The sequence below is a fragment of the Microcebus murinus genome, chromosome 10, assembly GCF_040939455.1.
Source record: "Microcebus murinus isolate Inina chromosome 10, M.murinus_Inina_mat1.0, whole genome shotgun sequence".
In the NCBI taxonomy this organism is placed as follows: Eukaryota; Metazoa; Chordata; class Mammalia; order Primates; family Cheirogaleidae; genus Microcebus; species Microcebus murinus.
Genome location: NC_134113.1, coordinates 54,732,824 through 54,756,526, shown reverse-complemented (window position 1 = coordinate 54,756,526; position 23,703 = coordinate 54,732,824). Strand labels below are relative to the sequence as shown.

Below are 23,703 nucleotides of genomic sequence, written 5' to 3'. Positions count from 1 at the left end.
GGGGGTCTCGCTCTTTCTCAGGCTGGTTTCAAACTCCTGACCTCGAGCAATTCGCCTGCCTGGGCCTCCCAGAGTACTAGGATTACAGGCGTGAGCCACCACGACTGGCCGAAAAGTGTATTTTTTGTTCTTTATTTTCTTGAAGTTGAAGTGTTGCATACATCACAAAAGTATACAAATCATAAATGGTGAATGAATTGATGAATTTTCAGAGTGAACATGGCAAAGAAACTAGCTTGTTTTTTTCCTTTTGTGAATCTATAATGTTGAAATTGTTAAATTTGCCAAAGGATATATTGGTTCTTTTCTTTAACTTAAAAAATAAAATAGTAATGTCTTCCAGACTGTTAATTAAAGCAGCACATTATTGTTTAAAACTATTGGAATTGTGATACTTTACTTTTTTATCCTTGATATTTACATTGTCTAAGATAACTAGGTCATAATATCCTATTTTGCTAAAATTTGTTGTTTACTAAAAACTGAAGTTTCCTTATGACCTGGTTTCTCTAGAATGAGTTGGTATCCTAATTTGTTTGATATTTAGTTAAATTATTTAAATTGCTTAAAATGGACACTCTATTGTGTCTAAACTCTCGGGTTCAGTTCAACTGAGAAAAGTGCACTTACCTCCTAAGAATCTGCTAGCTTTGTGTGACTTTGGCCTAGTTTCTGCTATAAACTAGGTTAGTTTGACCAGCAGCAGATGTATACCTTGGAACCTTCTTCCATGATGCTGGTGGAGAGTGATGATTAGAGGTAGATTAAGGTTAACTCAAAAATTGTAAGACACTTTTGCAAATACCTTGTAGAATAGTCTTTGCCTCTATCAGGTGATAAGAATGAATGCCACCAAGGTTATCATGCTTTGAGTTGGTGCCTTGAAAGCAATGCTTTGCAGACATTTGAAGAGAGTTTACATTCTGCTATCAGTGATGTTCCAAAAGCTAGTGTGATCTTCTCTTCCTGTTTTTCCAGCTGGGATGTTTACATACCCTTCAGGGCAGTGTTAAACAGCAAAAGCAAATTGGCTCTTTACTTTTAAATCAATATTTGTATAATTATATAGCTGAATGGAATTGCAGGCCTAGACATCTGTAATATTAATCTATATCTACTGGAGCATATTATAGCAGTTACATTTGCTGTTTAACATCTCTCTGGCACAGCAATGTGTGACTGTAAAGGAGGCTGTTTTTGTTTTATAGCTGTAACTATCCTGGTGCGTGACAACTACCCCAAAGGTATCCCCCTTTGATTGCCTTGTGTTCAGGAGCTTTCAGTGTTAGTGTTACATCTGGAGCCAGGTGACTAATGAGTTACATATTCCATAGCAGATGCCACTGGCTAAGCCAAAAGTAAGTGGCCTATTGAAACAGGAAATGCTTCCCACAAAGCTCTCATCTAGAGTGGCAGACATATCCAGGATCTGCTCCTGGTTATTTTCAGCTGGATTTGTATATAGTTCAGCTGGTCCTTTAATTATGTATTTGAAGTGAAGCTAACCATTTATTAGAGCAGTTATATTCCGTTTGGTGCTTAAATTATTAAAATTTTCCCCCTTTCCTCAGAATTCATCCAGTTGGCGAAGGACTTTGAGGATTTCCGGAAAAAGTGGCAGAGAACAGACCATGAGCTGGGGAAATACAAGGATCTTTTGATGAAAGCGGAAACTGAGCGTAGTGCCCTGGATGTTAAGCTGAAGCATGCACGTAATCAAGTGGATGTAGAGATCAAACGGAGGCAGAGAGCTGAGGCTGACTGTGAAAAGCTGGTGTGTATTGTTTTCTATGCTAGATTGATGATCGTGGGGAAGGGGGAAGAATCATCTGATAGTTTCCACTTGCCAGATATACCCAGTTTCTTTCATGTTAAAGAACTAAAAGTGACTTATCCTTGACAATTTGCCCTTGATTGGAGCTGAAATTGCAGCCTAGAATCCTGTTTTTCATATTTTGAAATTTAAATTCTTTTCTCCTTTAGACTTGAAACTATTATTTAATAGACAGATTTCAAATGATAGTTTAAAGAATTAGAATTAGAGGGAAAGGCAGGGAAACCATAAGTACTTGATCTGTCACAGGATATTGGTCATCCCTCATTGTTTATTATAAGTGCTATCCAGAATATTGATCCTTATGTGAATAGTTGGTACTTTGTCATTGATACAGGTAAGACAACTCTAACTCTTCCCTTCATCACTGCTCTCTAATTCAGGGTGAGAGGCTAGATGTATTCAACCAGTTGAGCAATGTGACTGACATAGAACACTTTCATTTTGATATGCCAGGGTGGGTCAAGGTGCAAAGGAAAGCCTTTATTACTAGAAGGAACTAATCCATCTTGGTACAATGTTGGATGCCTCAGTAAGCTCAGATTGTCTGGTTCCAGTGCATTATAGTTTTGTATTCATTTTAATGCATTTTGTTCTACCATTTAGAAAGGTGGGTGGCTGCTTTGATCTGTGGAAGCCAATAATTGTCCTGGTAAAATGACACTAAAGTGTTTTTGCTATGTGAAATCTATTTTGGGACTCTGATTTTTCATAACTGTCCTTGGATTAGCAGTTTTGATCCAAAAGGCTTATAGCAGAAACTCCAGTATTCTAGATGGGGTTCATTTTACCAGTCAGAAATCAGAGACACAATCTGGGTTTGATGTGAATTAATATGCTATTGGTGTAGCAGCCTTCCTGAAGGCCCATTTGCATAATGATGTATTTTAATATCTTCTGGTCTGCCCATCCCATAAATTTGAGGTGAAGCTTTCTCCCCTGGCTAGTTATGATATTTTACTCTGCATTGGTCTGTAGGAACGACAGATTCAGCTGATTCGAGAGATGCTCATGTGTGACACATCTGGCAGCATTCAACTAAGCGAGGAGCAAAAATCAGCTCTGGCTTTTCTCAACAGAGGCCAACCATCCAGCGGCAATGCTGGGAACAAAAGGTGGAGGAACTGCATCTGTTGTTATCTGATCACAAGCAACACAGCTGTCAGAAGTTCTTATTATCTGAACTCTTAAATATATTGCTTCTAGAATATGTGCTAAATAAAGCAGAAAAGGATTTTAAGGGTGGGTGGGGAATAAAGGCACAGGGACCTTCCTATTTATTTAATTTAATTTTATTTTTTAACCTTTCCTTAGGATGTTGTTTCACCATGGGTAAAATTTTGATGTTGTTGCTAAATTGCACATCAATAACTAATCCCGAGCATTGCTAAGAAGCCTAAAGGTGAAAGTGGCAGTTCAGCAATACTGTCAGTGTTTACTCTCCAGAGAGCTCTTACAGCTCTTCTGGTATAAAAAGGCTTCTGTGCGCCAAGACCAGACAATAATTTTGGTTCCACTGCAGCACTGTTTAAAATAGTCTCAACCAGGCTTTGAATTTAACACCCTCAATACAATAAATAGGGAAAGGTCAGCACTCTTACAGGTATTTGTTTTGTTGCCTGGTTGTTTTATGGGGTATCTCTATAACTAAGAAGATATACAGGCTTAATTTCTTAAAAAGCCAGTGCTGGGTACTACTCTCTTTTGTAGAAAGCAGCCACAGTTGGAATCAAATTAAACTTCACTGTTATGCTTTGTGAATTTTTGGTAGCCTGTAGTATGAACTCAGCAGGGAATATCACCCGTATCCCTCACTGTGACTTTCACTGTGCTATTATAAGGCCTTTGCTGAAAAAGCAAGTATGCTGCACCTGTACTCATGTATATGCACTCCTCCATAAAAACCATAAAAAGCAACCTACCACAGGGCTTGAGCTTGTTGTCTCCGTAGTGATGGTTTTGCTATGAAATAGCTGATGTTACTTGACCAGCAGCTGAATGTTGGTGGATTTTATGTTCTGCAGTCTTCTGTGTCTAACCCTATATTGTTTTGTTGATCTAGACTGTCAACCATTGATGAATCTGGTTCCATTTTATCAGATATCAGCTTTGACAAGACTGATGAATCACTGGTAATAAACATTTGATCTCTGAGAATTATCTACTTTTCTTACCCCTGCTCTGTCAGGAACATCTCTCCTGTCCTCTCTTCTGAACATCCTTTATTACTGTTTTATTAGTTGATGTGTTATAGATTCTGAGCTAGCAATTGAAAATATAAATCCATGTGCGCTATAAGAGCCTGACTTATATATTTATTTAGATTCTGGAAATTAAAATATAGTATTCAGGATTTGCCATGAGGTTGAGTTTATTTAATGGGTCTCTATGGGCTGCATGTACTAATTGATTATATCTTGACTTATTAAAGCCCCAGTTAGCAATAAAAAAAATTAGCAAGACTATATCAAGGCAAGGTTTATTTGCTGCTCTTGAGGTGAATAGACTTGTACCTTATTTCTGAATTAGTTTGGTTCTTTTTTTTTTTTTTTTTTTTTTTTTTTAGCTCACAGCAACCTCAAACTCCTGGACTCAAGCAATCCTTCTGCCCCAGCCTCCCGAGTAGCTGGGACTACAGGCATGTGCCACCATGCCCAGCTAATTTTTTCTATATATTTTTAGTTGGCCAACTAATTTCTTTCTATTTATAGTAGAGACAGGTTCTTGCTCTTGCTCAGACTGGTTTCGAACTCCTGACCTTGAGCGACCTCCCACCTCGGCCTCCCAGAGTGCTAGGATTATAGCAGGCGGGAGCCACTGCACCGGCCTCAGTTGATTCTTTTTTTTTTTTTTTTTTTTTTTTTTTTGAGACAGAGTCTCACTTTGTTGCTCAGGCTAGAGTGAGTGCCATGGCGTCAGCCTCGCTCACAGCAACCTCAATCTCCTGGGCTCAAGCAACCCTGCTGCCTCAGCCTCCCACTTAGTTGGTTCTTGAGGAAAGCTTAGTGGTATTTCACAATTAGAAGGAATCCGAGGTCCTGGGACTTTAGCCAGAAGACTGTGATGAGTTTCTAGGCACTATATAATGCTTCGTTCTGCAATGGTTAATGTGTCTAAAGTCTTTGTTACCCTGCCTTTATGGGGCAGTACCTTTCTCTTACCTTATGGTGATGTTTCTGCATAAAAGGTCATCTCTCCTGATATTTTAGTCTTTAATGTTTAGGAGACTGGTAGTCTCTAGATTTGTGTTGTTGCTGGCTGAAAGTTAGCAAACAAAACAGTAAATCAGAGGAAGTTATTGGTAGTTGGTTTTCTGATATAGCAAAAGAAGTGATGACTACTTGTTACATGGCTAGGAGTTTTTTGTCCAAGTTCAGAGTTTTGACTAGGAAAAAAAGTGGCCATTTGATATATATAAATATTAGACGTCACCTTTTTAAAATAAGGAATGATATAGAATAGGTCTGAGATATATAATAAAACTAGACTGTATTATCAGCTGATTTTTGAACTAGACCCATGATATGATATCTGTTGTAACTGAAGCTGAATCAGACAACCAGTAACTTAATTACTCGACTATGAATTGGGGAAGTTAAATTTATTTAGCCAAGCTACTATTTGCTATATGTAACTGTTTCTAGATGCTGTGTTTTCAGGGATGATCAGGAGTAAGGAAATCACAGGTAGCTACTAAAATGAATGCAAATAGTTAAAAGAAATGAAACTAGACTGCAGTAAAAGACAAATCATTCTTCAGTGGTAAACATCATTTCTTAAGGCCCTAGTTCCTAAACTAGAAATTTTTAAGTGGCAATATTGTACAGAACATCTGATTAGACAATAGCAATCCCTTAAGGGCAAGGATCACATCTAACACTATGAGTATAATGCCTAACATTCTGTAAGTTCTAAAACTAATTACAAAAATAATCAGAAATAAAGGACCAGGCACCGGAAATAATCACGACAAAAGTTGATTCTTTAACCTTTTCTTGCCTCTGTAGTATTGATTCCTGATTCTATTATAATAGCTTCAATTTTTCAAAGAAAGCATGTTAACTCACTATAGCTCTATAACTATAACACTTGAGGCCTTCCCTCCCCACTCCCTGAATTATAAATCAGGTAGTCTGATTCAAGAAGCCTTTAACTTTCTCTGTAAATTTATTTGCACAAGGTTTGGGGGGGGGGGGCTAATTAAGGAAAGAAATTAATACAGTGTAATTGTCAACAGGATTGGGATTCTTCTTTGGTGAAGACTTTCAAACTGAAGAAGAGAGAAAAGAGGGTATGTATGGTTACATAGTAACAATAAAAGTTTTCTTTGGAAATTTCTCTATGGTACTGCACTCCTGACATGTTGCTCTAGCCATTGTTAAACAACACATACTACAAATGAATTCCCGTTGTGGGGGTTGTGTTGATATTTATTGAAATAGTAACTCAGGACAGGATCCTGTCCAATTTCACTATTCTAGCTGCATCTCAGTTCATTCATACAGTAGAAAGTATATACTTAAGTCTGTTTTCAGTTGTCATATGAATTTTTACACATGACTTTTGTGCTCTAATATAAACTTCAGATGAAATGTGCATATAATGGGATATATAGAGATATATCTGTGAGTGCTTGTTTAGGCTACTTAATCTGTTTCCAGAGACTTTATGTCCTTAGATAGGATTACAGCTTTACTTTTTCTGGTGCTGTCATCTAAATTTCTCAAAAGGTTGCTCATTTTTTTTAGGGCATTTTTCTGTGGAAATGGGCAATGAGAGAGATTACATTGTTTGTTATTTACTGTAGCCCTGGTGTGTGGGTTTTGCATCCAAGTTGTCTGGTGGAATAATTTTATCTTCTGTGCTTTAGGTCCACTTGGCACTAAAGTTATTGGTCTTTGCTCTTTCTCTAGCGCTCTAATAGCCGACAGTTTGTTGATGGTCCCCCTGGACCTGTAAAGAAAACTCGTTCCATTGGCTCCACAGTAGACCAGGTAAGAAGAGTTAGGCCAGGAGAACTGTTGTCTTGAACACACCAGAGATCAGTGGTCCCAAGCATTCAAACTCCTCTGAGTCAAAATTGCAGTGTTGCTTTGAGAGAGATTTTGGTGAGAGTTTTTCTATATGAATGAGAGTTTTATCTATATGAATGAAATTAAGTAAACAACTGTCAGCTTTATGTTTGCTTAAGTGTGAGATTTCAGCTTAAGAGTGTTTTAGACTGAGATCTTAAGTCTTAATTAAGACTCAGAAATTTTTCACCCACTACAAAATACCCTATAGTGGAGAAAAGTTAGATTCTTTGTGTTTATCCTTCTCTCATCACTGTTTTTATTGCAGGGAAATGAATCCATAGTTGCAAAAACTACAGTGACTGTTCCCAATGATGGTGGGCCCATTGAAGCTGTGTCCACCATTGAGACTGTGCCATATTGGACCAGGAGCCGAAGGAAAACAGGTCCATTGCATTTGTAACTAAATTGCTTGTATAAAACAGCTGGTAAAATTTGGTAAAGTTGGTTCCTTAAAACCCTCCTGAGGCAGGGATTGGATATATTGGGTAGTTTCTTACTGGTGCCTACTGAGGACAAGAGAACTGCTTGCGTTATGCTTTACCTTTGGATTGCTGGCCTCCTCTGTGCCAGTAGTGCATAACATAGTTTTCCTTGAAACTTTTTTTTTTTTTTTTTTTTTGAGACAGAGTCTCGCTTTGTTGCCCAGGCTAGAGTGAGTGCCGTGGCGTCAGCCTAGCTCACAGCAACCTCAAACTCCTGGGCTCGAGTGATCCTTCTGCCTCAGCCTCCCGGGTAGCTGGGACTACAGGCATGCGCCACCATGCCCGGCTAATTTTTTATATATATATCAGTTGGCCAATTAATTTCTTTCTATTTATAGTAGAGACGGGGTCTCGCTCTTGCTCAGGCTGGTTTTGAACTCCTGACCTTGAGCAATCCGCCCGCCTCGGCCTCCCAAGAGCTAGGATTACAGGCGTGAGCCACAGCGCCCGGCCTCCTTGAAACTTTTTATTTTTGGCATAGTTGTATTCACTCTGGTTTTGGTAACACATTACTGTTTATCAGTTATATTGAAATTGGGGCTAAAATTCAGAAAGAGCAGACCACTTAAGACACAAAGCTTAAAGTTGCTTGTTTTCTAGGTACTTTACAGCCTTGGAACAGTGACTCTACCCTGAGCAGCAGGCAGCTGGAGCCAAGAACTGAGACAGACAATGCAGGCACGCCACAGAATAATGGAGGGATGCGCCTGCATGACTTTGTCTCTAAGACGGTAAATCTGTGATTGCTCCTTCTTGTTTTGGGCATGTTTAATTTTTTAATTATGAAAGTAGCATATATCAGGAACAAACTTAAATACTTTAGTGTTATAAAGTTAAATGTCCGCAGGACGTGGAGGCGGGCAGATTGCTTGAGGTCAGGAGTTTGAAACCAGCCTGAACAAGAGCGAGACCCTGTCTCTACTATAAATAGAAATAAATTAATTGGCCAACTAATATTTATAGAGAAAAAAAATTAGCCGGGCATGGTGGCACATACCTGTAGTCCCAGCTGCTTGGGAGGCTGAGGCAGGAGGATTGCTTGAGTCGAGGAAATTGAGGTTGCTGTGACCTAGGCTGATGCCAGGGCACTCACTCTAGCCTGGGCAACAAAGTGAGACTCTATCTCAAAAAAAAAAAGTTAAGGCCGGGCGTGGTGGCTGACGCCTGTAATCCTAGCACTCTGGGAGGCCGAGGTGGGCGGATTGCTCGAGGTCAGGAGTTCGAAACCAGCCTGAGCAAGATCGAGACCCCATCTCTACTATAAATAGAAAGAAATTAATTGGCCAACTAATATATATATATACAAAAAAAAAAAAAAATTAGCCGGGCATGGTGGCGCATGCCTGTAGTCCCAGCTACTTGGGAGGCTGAGGCAGCAGGATTGCTTGAGCCCATGAGATTGAGGTTGCTGTGAGCTAGGCTGACGCCATGGCACTCACTCTAGCCAGGGCAACAAAGCGAGACTCTGTCTCCAAAAAAAAAAAAGTTAAATGTCAAATTTCCTTCCTTTTTCCAATCCTTGAGGCTCAGAAGAGTTAACTGACTTGTTTGAACCTCATGTAAATGGCAGATTTAACATTCAGATTTTCTGATTCCTTGTCAACAAGTTCTTCCCACTACTATACACTGTTACCTTCCAACTGGATGATCTCAGGGGAGTTACTTAACCTCTTTTTTGCTTTTGTTTTTTCATCTTAAAATAAAGAAAACAAAACCTACTTTATAGGATTATTGTGAGAATTACATGTATAAAGGACTTAGAAAGTTTTTTGGCACATACTAAGTATTCAATAAATGTTGGTTGATGGTGATAATAATTTTCTAATTCATATCGCTCTGTTCTGTCTGCTGTATTTTATCCCAGGTCATTAAACCTGAATCCTGTGTTCCATGTGGGAAGCGGATAAAATTTGGCAAGCTCTCTCTCAAATGTCGAGACTGTCGTGTGGTCTCTCATCCAGAGTGTCGGGACCGCTGTCCCCTTCCCTGCATTCCTACCCTGATAGGAACACCTGTCAAGATTGGAGAGGTATGACTTATGGGAGCCATCATTGTTTTATGGCTTCTTTATTAGCTTTTCAAAGGCTTAATATCAGTTTTTGTTCTAAAATTAATGGTGCTAAATATATTTCCTTCTGTGAATAATGCATAGAAATTGTAAAATGTTTACTTGTAGCAGAGTCCTGTTTGGGGTTTAATTTTTTTTTTTTTTTTTTTTTTTTTGAGACAGAGTCTTGCTTTGTTATCCAGGCTAGAGTGAGTGTCATGGCGTCAGCCTAGCTCACAGCAACCTGAAACTCTTGGGTTCAAGCAATCCTGCTGCCTCAGCCCCCCAAGTAGCTGGAACTACAGACATACGCCACCATGCCCGGCTAATTTTTTTTTTTTTTATATTAGTTGGCCAATTAATTTTTTTCTATTTTTAGTAGAGACGGGGTCTTGCTCTTGCTCAGGCTGGTTTTGAACTCCTGACCTCGAGCAATCCGCCCATCTCAGCCTCCCAGAGTGCTAGGATTACAGGCGTGCGCCACCGCGCCCGCTGGGTTTAATTTTTTATTTTTGTTTTTGTTTTTAAAAGAGACAGGGTCTTGCTCTATTGCCCAGGCTGGAGCGTAGTGGCTTGATTATAGCTTGCTGCAACTTTGAACTCCTGGGCTCAAGTGATATTCCTACCTCAGCCTCCTGAGTAGCTGGGATTATAGGTGTACACCACCATACCTGGCTATTTTAAATTTTCTGTAGAGATAGAGTCTTGCTATATTGTCCAGACTGGTCTCGAACTCCTGGCCTCAGGTGATTCTTCTGCCTTGGTCTCTCAGAGTGCTAGGGTTACAGGCATGAGCCACTGCACCTGTTTGGGTTTGTCTGTTTGTTTAATAAGCTTTCTAAACCAAACTCTTCTTTTCTCCTTGTCTCTTTGCCCTTCCCCTTTCTCCTTTCCTCCTTTTCCCTTCTTTCCCTTTCCTTATCTTCCCTCTCCTATACTCCCGCTCCCCATCCTATTCTATTTTGGAAAATTTCAAGCATATACAGAAGTAGAGAGGTTGTTGTAACTAACTCTTTGTTCCTATCACTTAAACTTCGTGTTACTAACTCATGTCCATTCTTGATTTATCAATACCTTCATCTCCTCCTCTCAACTCTGTCCTGTGAATTATTTTAAAGAAAATGCCATCAATCATATAATTTGATCTATGAATATTCTTGCTCATATGTTAGAGATATTCCATACTAGGCTATCAAGATTAAGTTGCTTATTTCAAAAATCAGTTAAATCCATTAAGAAATTATTTATTATACAAGCAACGTTAGCAAGAATCAAAACAAAATGACTGCCTACCCATCAGCAAATCAAATGTTATTTTCCCTTAATCTTAGGAGTTCTTCTCTGTGCATATAAAGTTTTTACAGATTTTCTGTACTCTAATACAGAACCGTGGAGTTCTCCCCTACAGGTAGGTTTGTATTATGATAAACTGTGAAATGTCTTAAATAATTTTTTAAGTGAGAATAATGTAAGTGTAAAAAAAGTTTTTCTTTTTTAGAATAATAAATTAGTTTGTATTAAAGGTCATACTTAAAATCTCATTATTGACTGCTTTCTGCTGACTCTGGGTAGATGACAAGAAAGTTAAGTATAGTGGTGGTCTTATTCCTTGTTCATGTAAGGGTGTGGTATATCTGATCATAAATCAGTCCTGGTGTGGTGGTATGAAAAGTAACCAAGAATCTCCGTTTTTTTGTTTGTTTGTTTGTTTTTGTTTTTTTGAGACAGAGTCTCACTCCCTTGCCTGGGCTAGAGTGCCGTGGCGTCAGCCTACCTCACAGCAACCTCAAACTCCTGGGCTCAAGCAATCCTATCTCAGCCTCAGGAGTAGCTAGGACTACAGGCGTGCACCACCATGTCTGGCTAATTTTTTCAATTTTTAGTTGTTTAGCTAATTTCTTTCTACTTATAGTATAGATGGGGTCTTGCTCTTGCTCAACTGGTCTCGAACTTCTAAGCTCAAACGATCCACCCACCTCTCCATCTGCCTCGGCCTCCCAGAGTGCTAGGATTACAGGTGTGAGCCACCATGCCTGGCCAATAATCTCTGTTTTTAGCGTATGCTTTGTGAATAGGAACTTAAAAGCAGACAAGATGTCTCAATCTAAAGTATTAGTCTGGAGGTGGTTCTTCACACCTGGTCTTCACCTGTTGGTGAAGTGCTATAAATCTAAGTGATGTAAATAATAATTTAAAGCTCTTTTTGCAGGGAATGCTGACAGATTTTGTGTCTCAGACTTCTCCAATGATCCCCTCCATTGTTGTCCACTGTGTAAATGAGATTGAGCAAAGAGGGCTGACTGAGGTAAGAGTCAACCCCAGAAGAGGGTGAATTCATTATTTGTGTTAATAATTTAAGATATTCTTAAATAAAAATATCATCTTGATGATAGACAGGCCTGTATAGGATCTCGGGCTGCGACCGTACAGTAAAAGAACTGAAAGAGAAATTCCTCAGAGTGAAAAATGTACCTCTTCTCAGCAAAGTGGATGATATCCATGCTATCTGTAGCCTTCTAAAAGACTTCCTTCGAAACCTCAAAGAACCCCTTCTGACCTTTCGGCTAAACAAAGCTTTTATGGAAGCAGCAGGTAAGGGCAGATCTTGATACTTGAATGTGAGCTCCACCAGGGCAGGAATTTTTGTATTCTTTATGGCTTTAGTCCCAGCCTTGTTTGGTGCCTGAAACATAGGTCTCAAATAGTTTGATGGATGGATAACTGTATATATGTCCCCTGTAACTGTCTTCTTCCTTACTAAATGGTATGGGGTATTAATAGGTTTTTTGTTGCACTTGTGTTTTGGTCAAGTTTTAGGCTGTGCTTTTGAAGTTGCAGCCATCTTTGATCTCTTTTCCTGATACTCCACATCTAATCCATTGTCAAAGCCTGTTAGAGTCTTGTAAACTGTATCTTAAATTTGATATTTGTCAAGAATGATAATGTAAGTACTACCACCACTCTTGACATACTCTCACCCCAGAGTTTTATAAGAACCTACTAACTGTCTTGTTTTACTCATGCCCTCTAAAGTATGATCTTCATACAGGAGCTATAGTAGTCCTTTTGAAATTTAAATTAAATGATGTCACTTCTGTCCTCAGTATCCTCCAGTGGTTTCCCATCACTTTCAGAATAAAGTCCATAGTCTTAAACATGGCCAAAAAGACCCTACATGATTTGGCTCCTGGTTATGTCTTCAACATCATTTCTTTTTCTTGGAGACACAGTCTTGCTCTGTCACCCTGGGTAGAGTGCAGTGGTGTCATCTTAGCTCACTGCAACCTCAAACTCCTGGGCTCAGGCGATCCTCCTGCCTCAGGCTCCCAAATAGCTTGGACTACAGGCATGTGCCACAATGCCCGGATGATTTTTCTATGTTTAGTAGAGATGGGGTCTCACTCTTGTTCAGGCTTGTCTCAAACTCCTGAGCTTAACTGATCCTCCTGCTTCAGCCTCCCAGAGTGCTAGGATTATGGGCATGAACCACCATGCCCGGCCTCTCCAACATCATTTCAGTGAACACTCTTCCTTTCTTTCCTTCTTCTCCTGTTACACTGAAATTTTTGCATTTCTTAGGACATACCAAGCTTACTCCCTACCTTGAGGTCTTCACATTTGTTGTTGTCTCAGCCTGGAATGCTCTTACACTAGATATCTGTATGGCTTGCACCTTTATTTCTTTTAGGTTCCTCTTCAGATGTCTTGTTTTTTTTTTCAGACTCATAATTGGCCCAGAACCTCTTCAGATAACTTGTCCTCAGAAACACCTTTCCTGACCACCTTGTCTAAATTAATGGCTCCTGTTTCTTTCTATCTTATTGCCTGCCTTATTTTCTTTATAATATGTATCACTCTACCTGACATGTATTTGCATTTTGACTGACTCCTCCAATAGAATGTATGTTCCATATGGCAAGGACTTTGTTTATACTTCTGCTTTGTCCTCAGCACTTAGAATAGTACCTGGCACCTAGTAGGCCCTTAAATATGTTTTATAAATGAATACCCTCTTGATAATTGTAGTCACTGCAATTGTATGCTTGTCTTCCTAGCATATGGGTTGCCAGCTACTTTCCCTAACTGCAAGGGCTGATTTTTTTAAAAGTTCTGACTTCTAATATTGAGCTGTTGGCCAGTATCCTGCTTGTTAATGAAACTAGAGTCTGATGTAGTCATGAATCCAATCAGAAGTTGCAGAAGCTTACTGTATAGATGAGACTTTGGGGTCGATTACTTGGAAGCCTGCTGTCAAGGGAAAGAAGTCTAGGCCTCTTGGTGCTTTCCTTTCATTTACAGAAATTACAGATGAAGACAACAGTATAGCTGCCATGTACCAGGCTGTTGGCGAACTGCCCCAGGCCAACAGGGACACATTAGCTTTCCTCATGATTCACTTGCAGAGGTGAGTACAGCAGAAACTTGTTCTGGGAGTTAGGGAATTTTCCAGGGGGAAGATAATCTGGGTTGGGTGTTAGGAGTGTGAGAGGTGAATTGTTTTTTTCTAGAATTTATACTTTGGTCTGCATTTAAGTGGAGGAGCAAGTCTTCTAATTTAATACTCTTTTGTTTAGAGTGGCTCTGAGTCCACATACTAAAATGGATGTTGCCAATCTGGCCAAAGTCTTTGGCCCTACAATTGTTGCCCATGCTGTGCCTAATCCAGACCCAGTGACAATGTTACAGGACATCAAGCGCCAACCCAAGGTAGATGTGTGTGTATCATATATGTGAACTTGTGTGACTTGATAACTTGAAATGTAAGTCCTGAGCTTTGGAAGTTTGCTAACGTATTTGGTGGCTTTTAGGTGGTAGAGCGCCTGCTTTCATTGCCATTAGAATACTGGAGTCAATTCATGATGGTGGAGCAAGAGAACATTGACCCCCTGCATGTCATTGAAAACTCAAATGCCTTTTCAACACCACAGACACCAGATATTAAAGGTAAGTCTTAAGTTATGCTTCTTCAGAAACTTGATTCTCTTTTTAGTTTTAGTCATGGGTCTTCTCCCTGCCTTTGATAGAGCTGTTTGAAATTCATATTCTTCAATAAAAGTTAAATTTATTTTCAAAATTCTAAGATTAAAGGAAAATTTTTATTATTCTATCATCCTGATATATTTTTTTTCACTTTAACATGTTCTCCTTCCTTTACCCATATGGGTATATATTTTTTCTTTTTTTTTTTTTTTTTTGAGACAGTCTTACTCTGTTGCCTGGGCTAGAGTGCCCTGGTGTCAGCCTAGCTCACAGCAAACTCAAACTCCTGGGCTCAAGTGATCCTTCTGCCTCAGCCTCCCGAGTAGCTGGGACTTCAGGCATGCGACACCATGCCCAGCTAATTTTTTTTTTATATATATTTTTAGTTGGCCAATTTCTTTCTTTCTTTCTTTCTTTCTTTCTTTCTTTCTTTCTTTCTTTCTTTCTTTCTTCCTTCCTTCCTTCCTTCCTTCCTTCCTTCCTTCCTTCCTTCCTTCCTTCCTTCCTTCCTTCCTTCCTTCCTTCCTTCCTTCCTTTCTTCCTTTCCTTTCCTTTCCCTTTCCCTTTTCCTTTCCCTTTCCTTTCCCTTTCCTTTCCCTTTCCTTTCCCTTTCCTTTCCCTTTCCTTTCCCTTTCCTTTCCCTTTCCTTTCCCTTTCCTTTCCCTTTCCTTTCCCCTTTCCCTTTCCTTTCCCTTTCCTTTCCCTTTCCTTTCCCTTCCTTTCCTGTCTATTTACAGAGTCTTGCTTTGTTGCCCAGATTAGAGTGAGTGCCATGGCATCAGCCTAGCTCACAGCAACCTCAAACTCCTGGGCTCAAGCACTCCTCCTGCCTCAGCCTCCCAAGTAGCTGGGACTACAGGCATGCGCCACCATGCCCGACTAATTTTTTCTATATATATTAGTTGAACAATTAATTTCTTTCTATTTTTAGTAGAGACGGGGTCTTGCTCTTGCTCAAACTGGTTTTGAACTCCTGACCTCGAGCAATCCACCTGCCTCGGCTTCCCAGAGTGCTAGGATTACAGGCGTGAGCCACCACGCCCGGCCAATTTCTTTCTATTTTTAATAGAGATGGGGTCTCGCTCTTGCTCAGGCTGGTGTTGAATTCCTGAGCTCAAACAATCCTGCCCACCGTGGCCTCCCAGAGTGCTAGGATTACAGGCATCAGCCACCGTTTTTGTTTGTTTGTTTGTTTGAGATAGGGTTTCACTCTGTCAACCAGGAAGGAGCACAGTGGCATGATCGTAGCTCACTGTAACCTGGAACTCCTGGGCTCAAGTGATCCTTCCACTTCCGCCTACTGAATAGCTACAGGCATATACCACCATCTCCAGCTAATCTTTAAAAATTTTTTATAGAGACAGGGTCTCATTATGTTGCCTAGTCTTGCCTTGAACTCCTGGCCTCAAGTAATCTTTCTACGTTGTCTTCCCAAAGTGCTGAGATTATAGGTGTGAGCCAGCAAGTCTGGCCTCAAATTCCTTTTTAAGGCAGCATATTGTTTCTTCTAGTGTAGGTAAAAGTCAAATGTTTAAGTGTGAGAGTTATGAAGTTTAGAGTTAGAGAATGATCTAAATCAAGAAGTAAATTACTCAGCTATTCATTGAGTAGTTAGCTGCCTGCCTAGTTCAAAAGATATATTAATGTGTTATAAATGATGACAAAAATGATCTCTAGGACTTTACTAGGGGACTTACTAGGGGATCTCTGGGACTTTACTAGGTGTCTAACCTTAGCTCTTAAGTTCTTCAGCTTTTAGTCAGCTTATAACTGGCCATCTAAAAGGGTGCTTTCATTTCCCCCCTCTCTTTTCAAATTAATTATGTCTGAACTTTGACTGAAGTGAGTTTACTGGGACCTGTAACCACTCCTGAGCATCAGCTTCTCAAGACTCCTTCATCTAGCTCCCTGTCACAGAGAGTACGCTCCACCCTCACCAAGAACACTCCCAGGTATGCAAAATTATCCTTCTTAGGAAATAAAAAATGCTTCCTTAGACTTCTTTCCTATTATATTGAAAAATTGATTTAGATTTTAGCTAGCAGCTAGACTGGGAACTTGGAGCCATAGGATCCTTTCTTTAAAAAGGGTCTCAGAGCTTTTACTATTTTTCCTCTCTCATTTCATTTTACTGTATCTTACAAAATAGTTACCTACGGTTTCCTACTTTTAGTGGATTATATCAAGTAATATTGTTTATTCACCATTTTGTATATAATACTTTTTCATTTCTCTTTTTTTTTGTAGATTTGGGAGCAAAAGCAAGTCTGCCACCAATCTAGGACGACAAGGCAACTTTTTTGCTTCTCCAATGCTTAAGTAAAGTCACATCTACCTATTAATTCCCAGCATTGACTGACTATAAGAAAGGATACACCTGTACTTTCAGCTGTGCTGCCTCCTATACTTACTACTACTTTTAGCATTCTCTAGGCTTTTTAAATCAAGTTTAACTGTGCACAAGGGTTTTATTAAAACTATATTATCTCCCTGTCCTTCTCTTTAACATAATATCAGCACCTTATGCTGGTCATTGTTGGGAGCTTTTAGATAGGAGATCTTTCCATGGGTAGAAGGGGTAGTATGGAATTTGTTGTGATTCTTTTTGGAGCAGGGGGTATCCCTTTGGCTTAAAGCCAAATGCTGCTTATGGAATGACCTTTCTCTGGTATCATTTAGAACTGATTTCCATGAGACAATGACCAAAACTACTCCTCTCTGGTAACACTGACTTATCTCAGGGTGGGAAGTGGGAAGGCGGTTAAAGAAAGGGTTGGACTTAGGAAAGGTTGAATTTAGGATGGCTCCTTCTGAGAACTCAGAAGTTCCCCTTCTCCCATTATGAATTGAGATATATTGCATGGAACCTTCATAAAAATGGGATAGGTTGAGGATGGAACTAACAGTTGGGAGTATGCTTAGCTTTAATTTTGATTGATTAGATCTTAATAGTTAAGTGGCACAACCTTATAAATGTGATAGTACAGCTTGTATTTATCTCTAATGGGCCACTGGCTAGATTTTGGGTTTGATTGGTGTCTAAACCAGTTTATTCATCTAAAGTTGAGTTCATTCTGTTGCTTGACTTCCCCCACCAACCTTGTCCAGTAGAGCCCTACTTCTAAAGGTCAGTATGTCTATTTGGCATCCCAACTAACAATTAAGAGTAGGCTGTAAGGGAAGATTGTCAATATTTCATGTGGTAAGAAAAGCCACAGTCATTTTGTCTTGGCACTTTAGATGCTCAGATTTTCCCATGGAACATAGCCACATCACAATAAATGTGAGCTTTTTCTTCTATTAGAATTATTCTCAATGTCTGTAAAAATGGTTTTCTTTTATAGAATTTTTCTCAACTCTTACTGACCCTTGTCTGTAAAACACATGTTTGGAATGATATTTGGAAAAAAGTAAATAGATATTTCAAAATGAACACAAAGTCTGTTTTCTTGTACTGGAAGGTAACCTTCAATGCGTTTTAGAAAATATTTTCCTTCAAAGTGTCTTGAATCTGTTGTTAATCTCCATTTCCCATACTCTGGACACCCCCTTCAACCTTACCACCACTAGGAGTTTGTCCCTTCATTTCATTTCTCCTTCAGCGTCTGTCTTTGTCCAAACTGGAATCCTAGATTTTTCTTTTCTTTTCCTTTTTTTAAGACAGAGTCTCACTCTGTTACCTGGGCTAGAGTAACATGGCGTGAGCCTAGCACATAGCAACCTCAAACTCCTGGGCTCAAGCAATCCTTCTGCCTCAGCCTCCTGAGTAGCTGGGACTACAGACATGCGTCACCATGCCTGGCTAATTATTAATTTTATTTACTTATTTATTTTAGACAGAGTCTCTGTTGCCTGGGCTAGAGTGCTGTGGCATCAGCCTAGCTCACAGCAACCTCAAACTCCTGGACTCAAGCAATCCTTCTGTCTCAGCCTCCCGAGTAGCTGGGACTACAGGCATGCGCCACCATGCCTGGCTAATTTTTTCTATATACTTTAGTTGGCCAATTAATTTCTTTCTATTTTTAGTAGAGATAGGGTCTCTCTTGCTCAGGCTGGTTTCAAACTCCTGGCCTTGAGTGATCCGCCCAGGCGTGAGCCATTGCGTCTGGCTTTTTTTTTTTTTTTAAAGACAGAGTTTTGCTCTGTCACAGGGGCTAGGGCATAGAGTGTGGTGGCATCAGCCTAGCTCACAGCAACCTCCAACTCCTGGGCTCAAGCAATCCTCCTGCCTCAGCCTCTGAGTAGCTGAGACTAGAGAGGCAGGCCACCACACCTGCCTCTTGTTTCTTTTTTTTTTTTGAAACAGAGTCTCACTCTATTGCCCGTGCTAGAGTGCCGTGGTGTCAGCCTAGCTCACAGCTACCTCCACTCCTGGGCTCAAGGGATCCTTCTGCCTCAGCCTCCTGAGTAGCTGGGACTACAGGCATGCGCCACTGTGCCTGACTAATTTTTTTCTGTGTATTTCTAGGTGGCCAATTAATTTGTTTCTATTTTTTTAGTAGAGACAGGGGCTTGCCCTTGCTCAGGCTGGTTTCAAACTCCTGACCTCGAGCAATCCACCCACCTTGGCCTCCCAGATTGCTAGGATTACAGGTGTGAGCCACCAAGCCTGGCCAATTTTTTCTAATTTTAGTAAAGATGGGGGTCTGTCTTTTGCTCAGGCTGGTCTTGAACTCCTGACTTCAAGCAATCCTCCCAGAGTGCTAGGATTACAAGAGGCTTAACCCACTGTGCCTGGCCAGGAATCCCTAGATTTATCCTCTCCATGTGATCTTTTTTGAAGAAACAGTCACATGTTGCTTAATAACAGGGATACATTCTCAGAAATACATTGTTATGTGATTTCAACGTGTGAACATCAAGAGTGTATTTATACAAACCTAGACATTATAGCCTATTATACACCTAGGCTGTAGCCTATTGCTCCTAGGCTACAGACCTGTACAGACTTACTGTACTGAACACTGTAGGCGATTGTAACACCATGGTAAGTATTAGTGTATATAAACCTAGAAAAGGTACCGTACGGTAAGGTCGGGTGCGGTGGCTCACGCCTGTAATCCTAGCACTTTGGGAGGCCGAGGCGGGCGGATTGCTCAAGGTCAGGAGTTTGAAACCAGCCTGAGTGAGACCCTGTCTCTACCAAAAATAGAAAGAAATTAATTGCCCAACTAAAAATATATATATACAAAAAATTAGCCTGGCATTGGTGGCACATGCCTGTAGTCCCAGCTACTCGGGAGGCTGAGGCAGGAGGATCGCTTGAGCCCAGAAGATTGAGGTTGCTGTGAGCGAGGCTGACGCCATGGCACTCACTGTAGCCTGGGCAACAAAGTGAGACTCTGTCTCAAAAAAAAAAAGAAAAGGTACGGTAAGAATACAGTATTATAATCTTACAGGACCACTGTTGTATACGGGATCTTTTGTTGACTGAAACATCATTTTGTGGTGCATGACTGTACTTTAGACAAAAAACAAACTTTTTAAACAAATCTCTAGGGATCAGAATGGTACAGATTTAAAAAAAGTTACCTCTGGCTGGCTGGCTGCCTGGAACATCCTTCACTGCTGGAAGTGACTCTGGAGTGAGTTGGGATGATTAACTGAGGGCACCTGCATTTGGAACTCTGAAGCTGGTGAACATAATGTATCTGAGATTGAACGTAAACAGTTGCAGGCTTAATATGTAACCGTGGAGAGAGGAGGCAACCTGCTGGCTTTTTTCCCAGGAGGGGGCAGCTCTCACAGCAGGGCCCATATGCCTCAGCAAATTGACAGAGGATGGGTCTCATACCCCCCTTCATGCACATGCCTGCTATGCTTTATTTTTTAAAACTCTGTCCTAGATGCTACCTCTTTTCTTATGTCTTTGCAAACCTAGTGTTGGCCTGGTTCCATATTTACTGTTCTGTAGTATCTATCTCCCCAAGATGCCTTTTAGGTCACTAGTGTAGAGGAAGCAAATGGATTGTGTAACATTAGTGAAAGCAAGACTACCCTATGCAGGAACTGATGGTCCATTAACGAAAAAGGAAATGGTCCTTTGAGTCAAAAGTTGGCAGCCATTTGCTTAGTTTTTGGTCTAGGCCAAGAGACCTTAGCCGTGAAAATATTTCTGATATTAGCAAAGGGAAATATGTGCCCACCTTCAGCTTCTTTAATAGTACTTCATGTTGTGCTTCACACCTGTAATCCTAGCATTCTAGGAGGCCAAGATGGGAGGATCACTTGAGGTCAGGAGTTCCAGGCCAATCTGAGCAAGAGTGAGACCCTGTTTCTACAAAACAGAGAAAAATGAGCTATGTTCCTATAGTCCCAGCTATTCGGGAGGCTGAGGCAGGAGGATTGCTTGAGCCCAGGAGTTTGAGGTTGCAGTGAGCTATGATGATGCCACTGTATTCTAGCTGGGACAACAGAGTGAGACTATCTCAAAAAAAAAAAAAAAAAAAAGGTGCTTCATGTGAAATAGTTTGATGTTCAATTTTATTTCCTTGATGTGAAAGCTATGGAAAGGGCTTCAGTGCTTTGGAATGGCTGTCACCCCTTTGTTACTCCTAACCCTTCTGACGCTGCCTCTTACTCTGCCTTTAATGCAGTTTAGCTTTATCCCATTTGCTAATAAATTGAATCTTTAAATTGTGGTGTTTACTTCCATTCTCCTCTATCTCTGTAAGAAGAGCAACTATTTGGGTTTATTACTGGTGTGTAATGATTTCACCTTAAGAAGGCAAAATTTTGGCCGGGTGTGGTGGCTCACGCCTAGAATCCTAGCACTCTGGGAGGCCGAGGTGGGCGGATTGCTCCAGGTCAGGAGTTCAAAACCAGCCTGAGCGAGACCCCATCTCTACTAAAAATAGAAATTAATTGACCAACTAAAAATATATATACAAAAAAAAATTAGCCAGGCATGGTGGCACATGCCTGTAGTCCCAGCTACTCAAGAGGCTGAGGCAGCAGGATTGCTTGAGATTGTGAGGTTGCTGTGAACTAGGCTGATGCCACGGCACTTACTCTAGACTGGGCAACAAAGTGAAATTCTGTCTCAAAAAAAAAAAAAAAAGGTAAAATTTTTTTTGAAACCTGGGTAGAGTGCCGTGATGCTGTGATATCATCTTAGCTCTCTGAGGGCTCAAACTCTTGGGCTGAAGCCATCCTCCTGCCTTGGTCTCCGAAGTACCTGGGACTCTAGAGACGTGCTATCACACCTGGCTAATTTTTTCTATTTTTGGTAGAGACTGAGTCTCGCTAATGCTCAGGCTGGTCTCAAACTTCTGACCTCAAGCAACCTTCCTCCCAGAGTGCTAGGATTAAAACAGGCTTGAGCCAACATGTCCTGCCAAGAAGATGAATTATTTGCTTGCAGAGACAGAAGGCAAGAATGCATCTGAGTTTCAGTCAGAGAACTTTTAGGGTACACAATTGATTACCAGAAGAAAGAATAGTCATTTTTGCCTGTGAACTGAACCTGTAGCATTGAAAGGAGTCTTGTATTCTTAAATTCATGCTTAGATTTTTAGGCAGCACAAAATGACAAGGAAAGCTGAGTGAGTACAGGGAGTAAAGATATCAGGCTTGGCCGGGCATGGTAGCTCACGCCTGTAATCCTAACACTCTGGGAGGCTGAGGTGGGAGGATTGCTTGAGCTTAGGAGTTCTAGACCAGCCTGAGCAAGATTGAGATCTCGTCTGTGTTATAAATAGAAATAAATTAATTGGCCAACTAAAAATATATAGAAAAAATTAGCCAGGCATGGTGGCACATGCCTGTAGTCCCAGCTACTCGGGAGGTTCAGGCAGAAGGATCACTTGAGCCCAGGAGTTAGAGGTTGCTGTGAGCTAGGCTGATGCCAGGGCACTCTAGCCTGGGCAACAGAGTGAGACTCTGTCTCAAAAAAAAAAAAAAAATGATATCAGGCTTGCTATTTTTGTTTTGTTATGGTAGGGTCTACCTGCCTACCTTTCTAGCTTCAGATGGATAGACACATACATATACATACACATACTGTGCACATACATATATATACATATGCATACTATATGTGATTTCCTATTGGAAAAGCATCTGGGGACCCCACTGCTGTGCATGGCATGCCAAATGGTTCTTTCAATCATGCATTACCGTTTCTTAGGCTCTCAGCATGAGCAGAGAAAGAGCTGGTGTGGAAGCCCAGATTTGAGAAGTGAAAGTGGCTCAAGAGTTTGGTGTTCAGGTTGGCACAGCTCACACAGTAGGTTCTCAATCAGTATGCTGTGATGATAGTCTTGGTGATGATTCAGGTTTTTGCCACTGGTGTGAAAAGCTTTTAGCATGCAGAGTTGGGACATGTTAGCCATTGTGCTTTTAGTGTAAACAGGGCTTAGAGAACGGCCACTTAACCTAAGAACTTAGTAATTTTTTTTTTAATGTGTTCCCTGTGCCAGATATATTTTGTAAATAAGTGAAGACGCCAGGCCAGGAGGTCTCTAACTTGTGCAATTTATTAGACACTGGTTCTCAGAGCTGTATTTGTTGATGGTTTCTATTCACGAAGTCAGGCAGAAGACAGCTTGACGTCACCAGGAATAACCTTGTAGTGTGTGGGAGCTTTGTCCTCAGCAGTCATGTGGGTTGGGGAAGGAGGCCACTTTTCAGGGACTCATAGCTGGAAGCAGGAATTTTTCCTTTTGTCTACCTTCTCTGTCTGTAACTCTTGCCAGGCTTCATTTAGCTGCATTGTTTTTTATACAGCATTCCTCTCATATCTCACACAGTTGGACACCATCTGTGTGCTAGGCTCAGACACATGTAAATGGATATTTAGACTTCTAATAAAGCACTTGCCAGTTAATATCTTCTGTGGTCATCACTGAAGATGGAATTAAGAACTGATTCCCCGTAAAGCCTCTAGGAAATTTAATATGGTAATTTACCATATACAGAGTACTTTCATTTATCATCTTACTTGATCTCACCCATGTGAGGTGGGTAGGAAAGGTGATGCTATCCCAATTGACAAATTCAGAAAGATGACTTGACTCAAATTCCCACCAACTAATGTGTAGTTTTCCTGGGAATTACAGTTCTTAGTCTGGAGGTCAGCCATGGTGCTTGTTATTTCGGACTTCTTTAGCATTATAGGGCCCATTAATGTGTTACTAGGTACCTAAATGCTAGTAAATGGCCTTTGCTTGGAGCCACTGTTACTTATATCCCATGCAAGGAAGGATCTTTTTCTTCTAAGCGAGGAACTATAAAATAAGCAAAGCTGTAGAGAGACATGATTGTTTATATTTCAGGAGTTCTCCC

General features: G+C 40.5%; 1 protein-coding gene across 2 annotated transcripts in view; it reads left to right on the top strand.

The window, feature by feature from the left end:
- The window catches only part of RACGAP1 (Rac GTPase activating protein 1), a 29,330-nt gene extending 11,462 nt beyond the window's left edge, over nt 1-17,868 (top strand). For both annotated transcript variants that reach the window (XM_076007242.1, XM_076007241.1), the window contains exons 3-17: nt 1,572-1,774; nt 2,813-2,949; nt 3,897-3,966; nt 6,072-6,125; nt 6,748-6,828; nt 7,175-7,292; nt 7,992-8,122; nt 9,256-9,420; nt 11,648-11,743; nt 11,832-12,030; nt 13,738-13,843; nt 14,013-14,145; nt 14,247-14,382; nt 16,262-16,370; nt 16,666-17,868. In XM_076007242.1, coding sequence (XP_075863357.1) covers nt 1,572-1,774; nt 2,813-2,949; nt 3,897-3,966; nt 6,072-6,125; nt 6,748-6,828; nt 7,175-7,292; nt 7,992-8,122; nt 9,256-9,420; nt 11,648-11,743; nt 11,832-12,030; nt 13,738-13,843; nt 14,013-14,145; nt 14,247-14,382; nt 16,262-16,370; nt 16,666-16,741 — 1,814 coding nt within the window. In that variant the 3' untranslated portion in view covers nt 16,742-17,868. The remainder of the gene's footprint in view (nt 1-1,571; nt 1,775-2,812; nt 2,950-3,896; nt 3,967-6,071; nt 6,126-6,747; nt 6,829-7,174; nt 7,293-7,991; nt 8,123-9,255; nt 9,421-11,647; nt 11,744-11,831; nt 12,031-13,737; nt 13,844-14,012; nt 14,146-14,246; nt 14,383-16,261; nt 16,371-16,665) is intronic.
- Nucleotides 17,869-23,703: the final 5,835 nt, after the last annotated feature.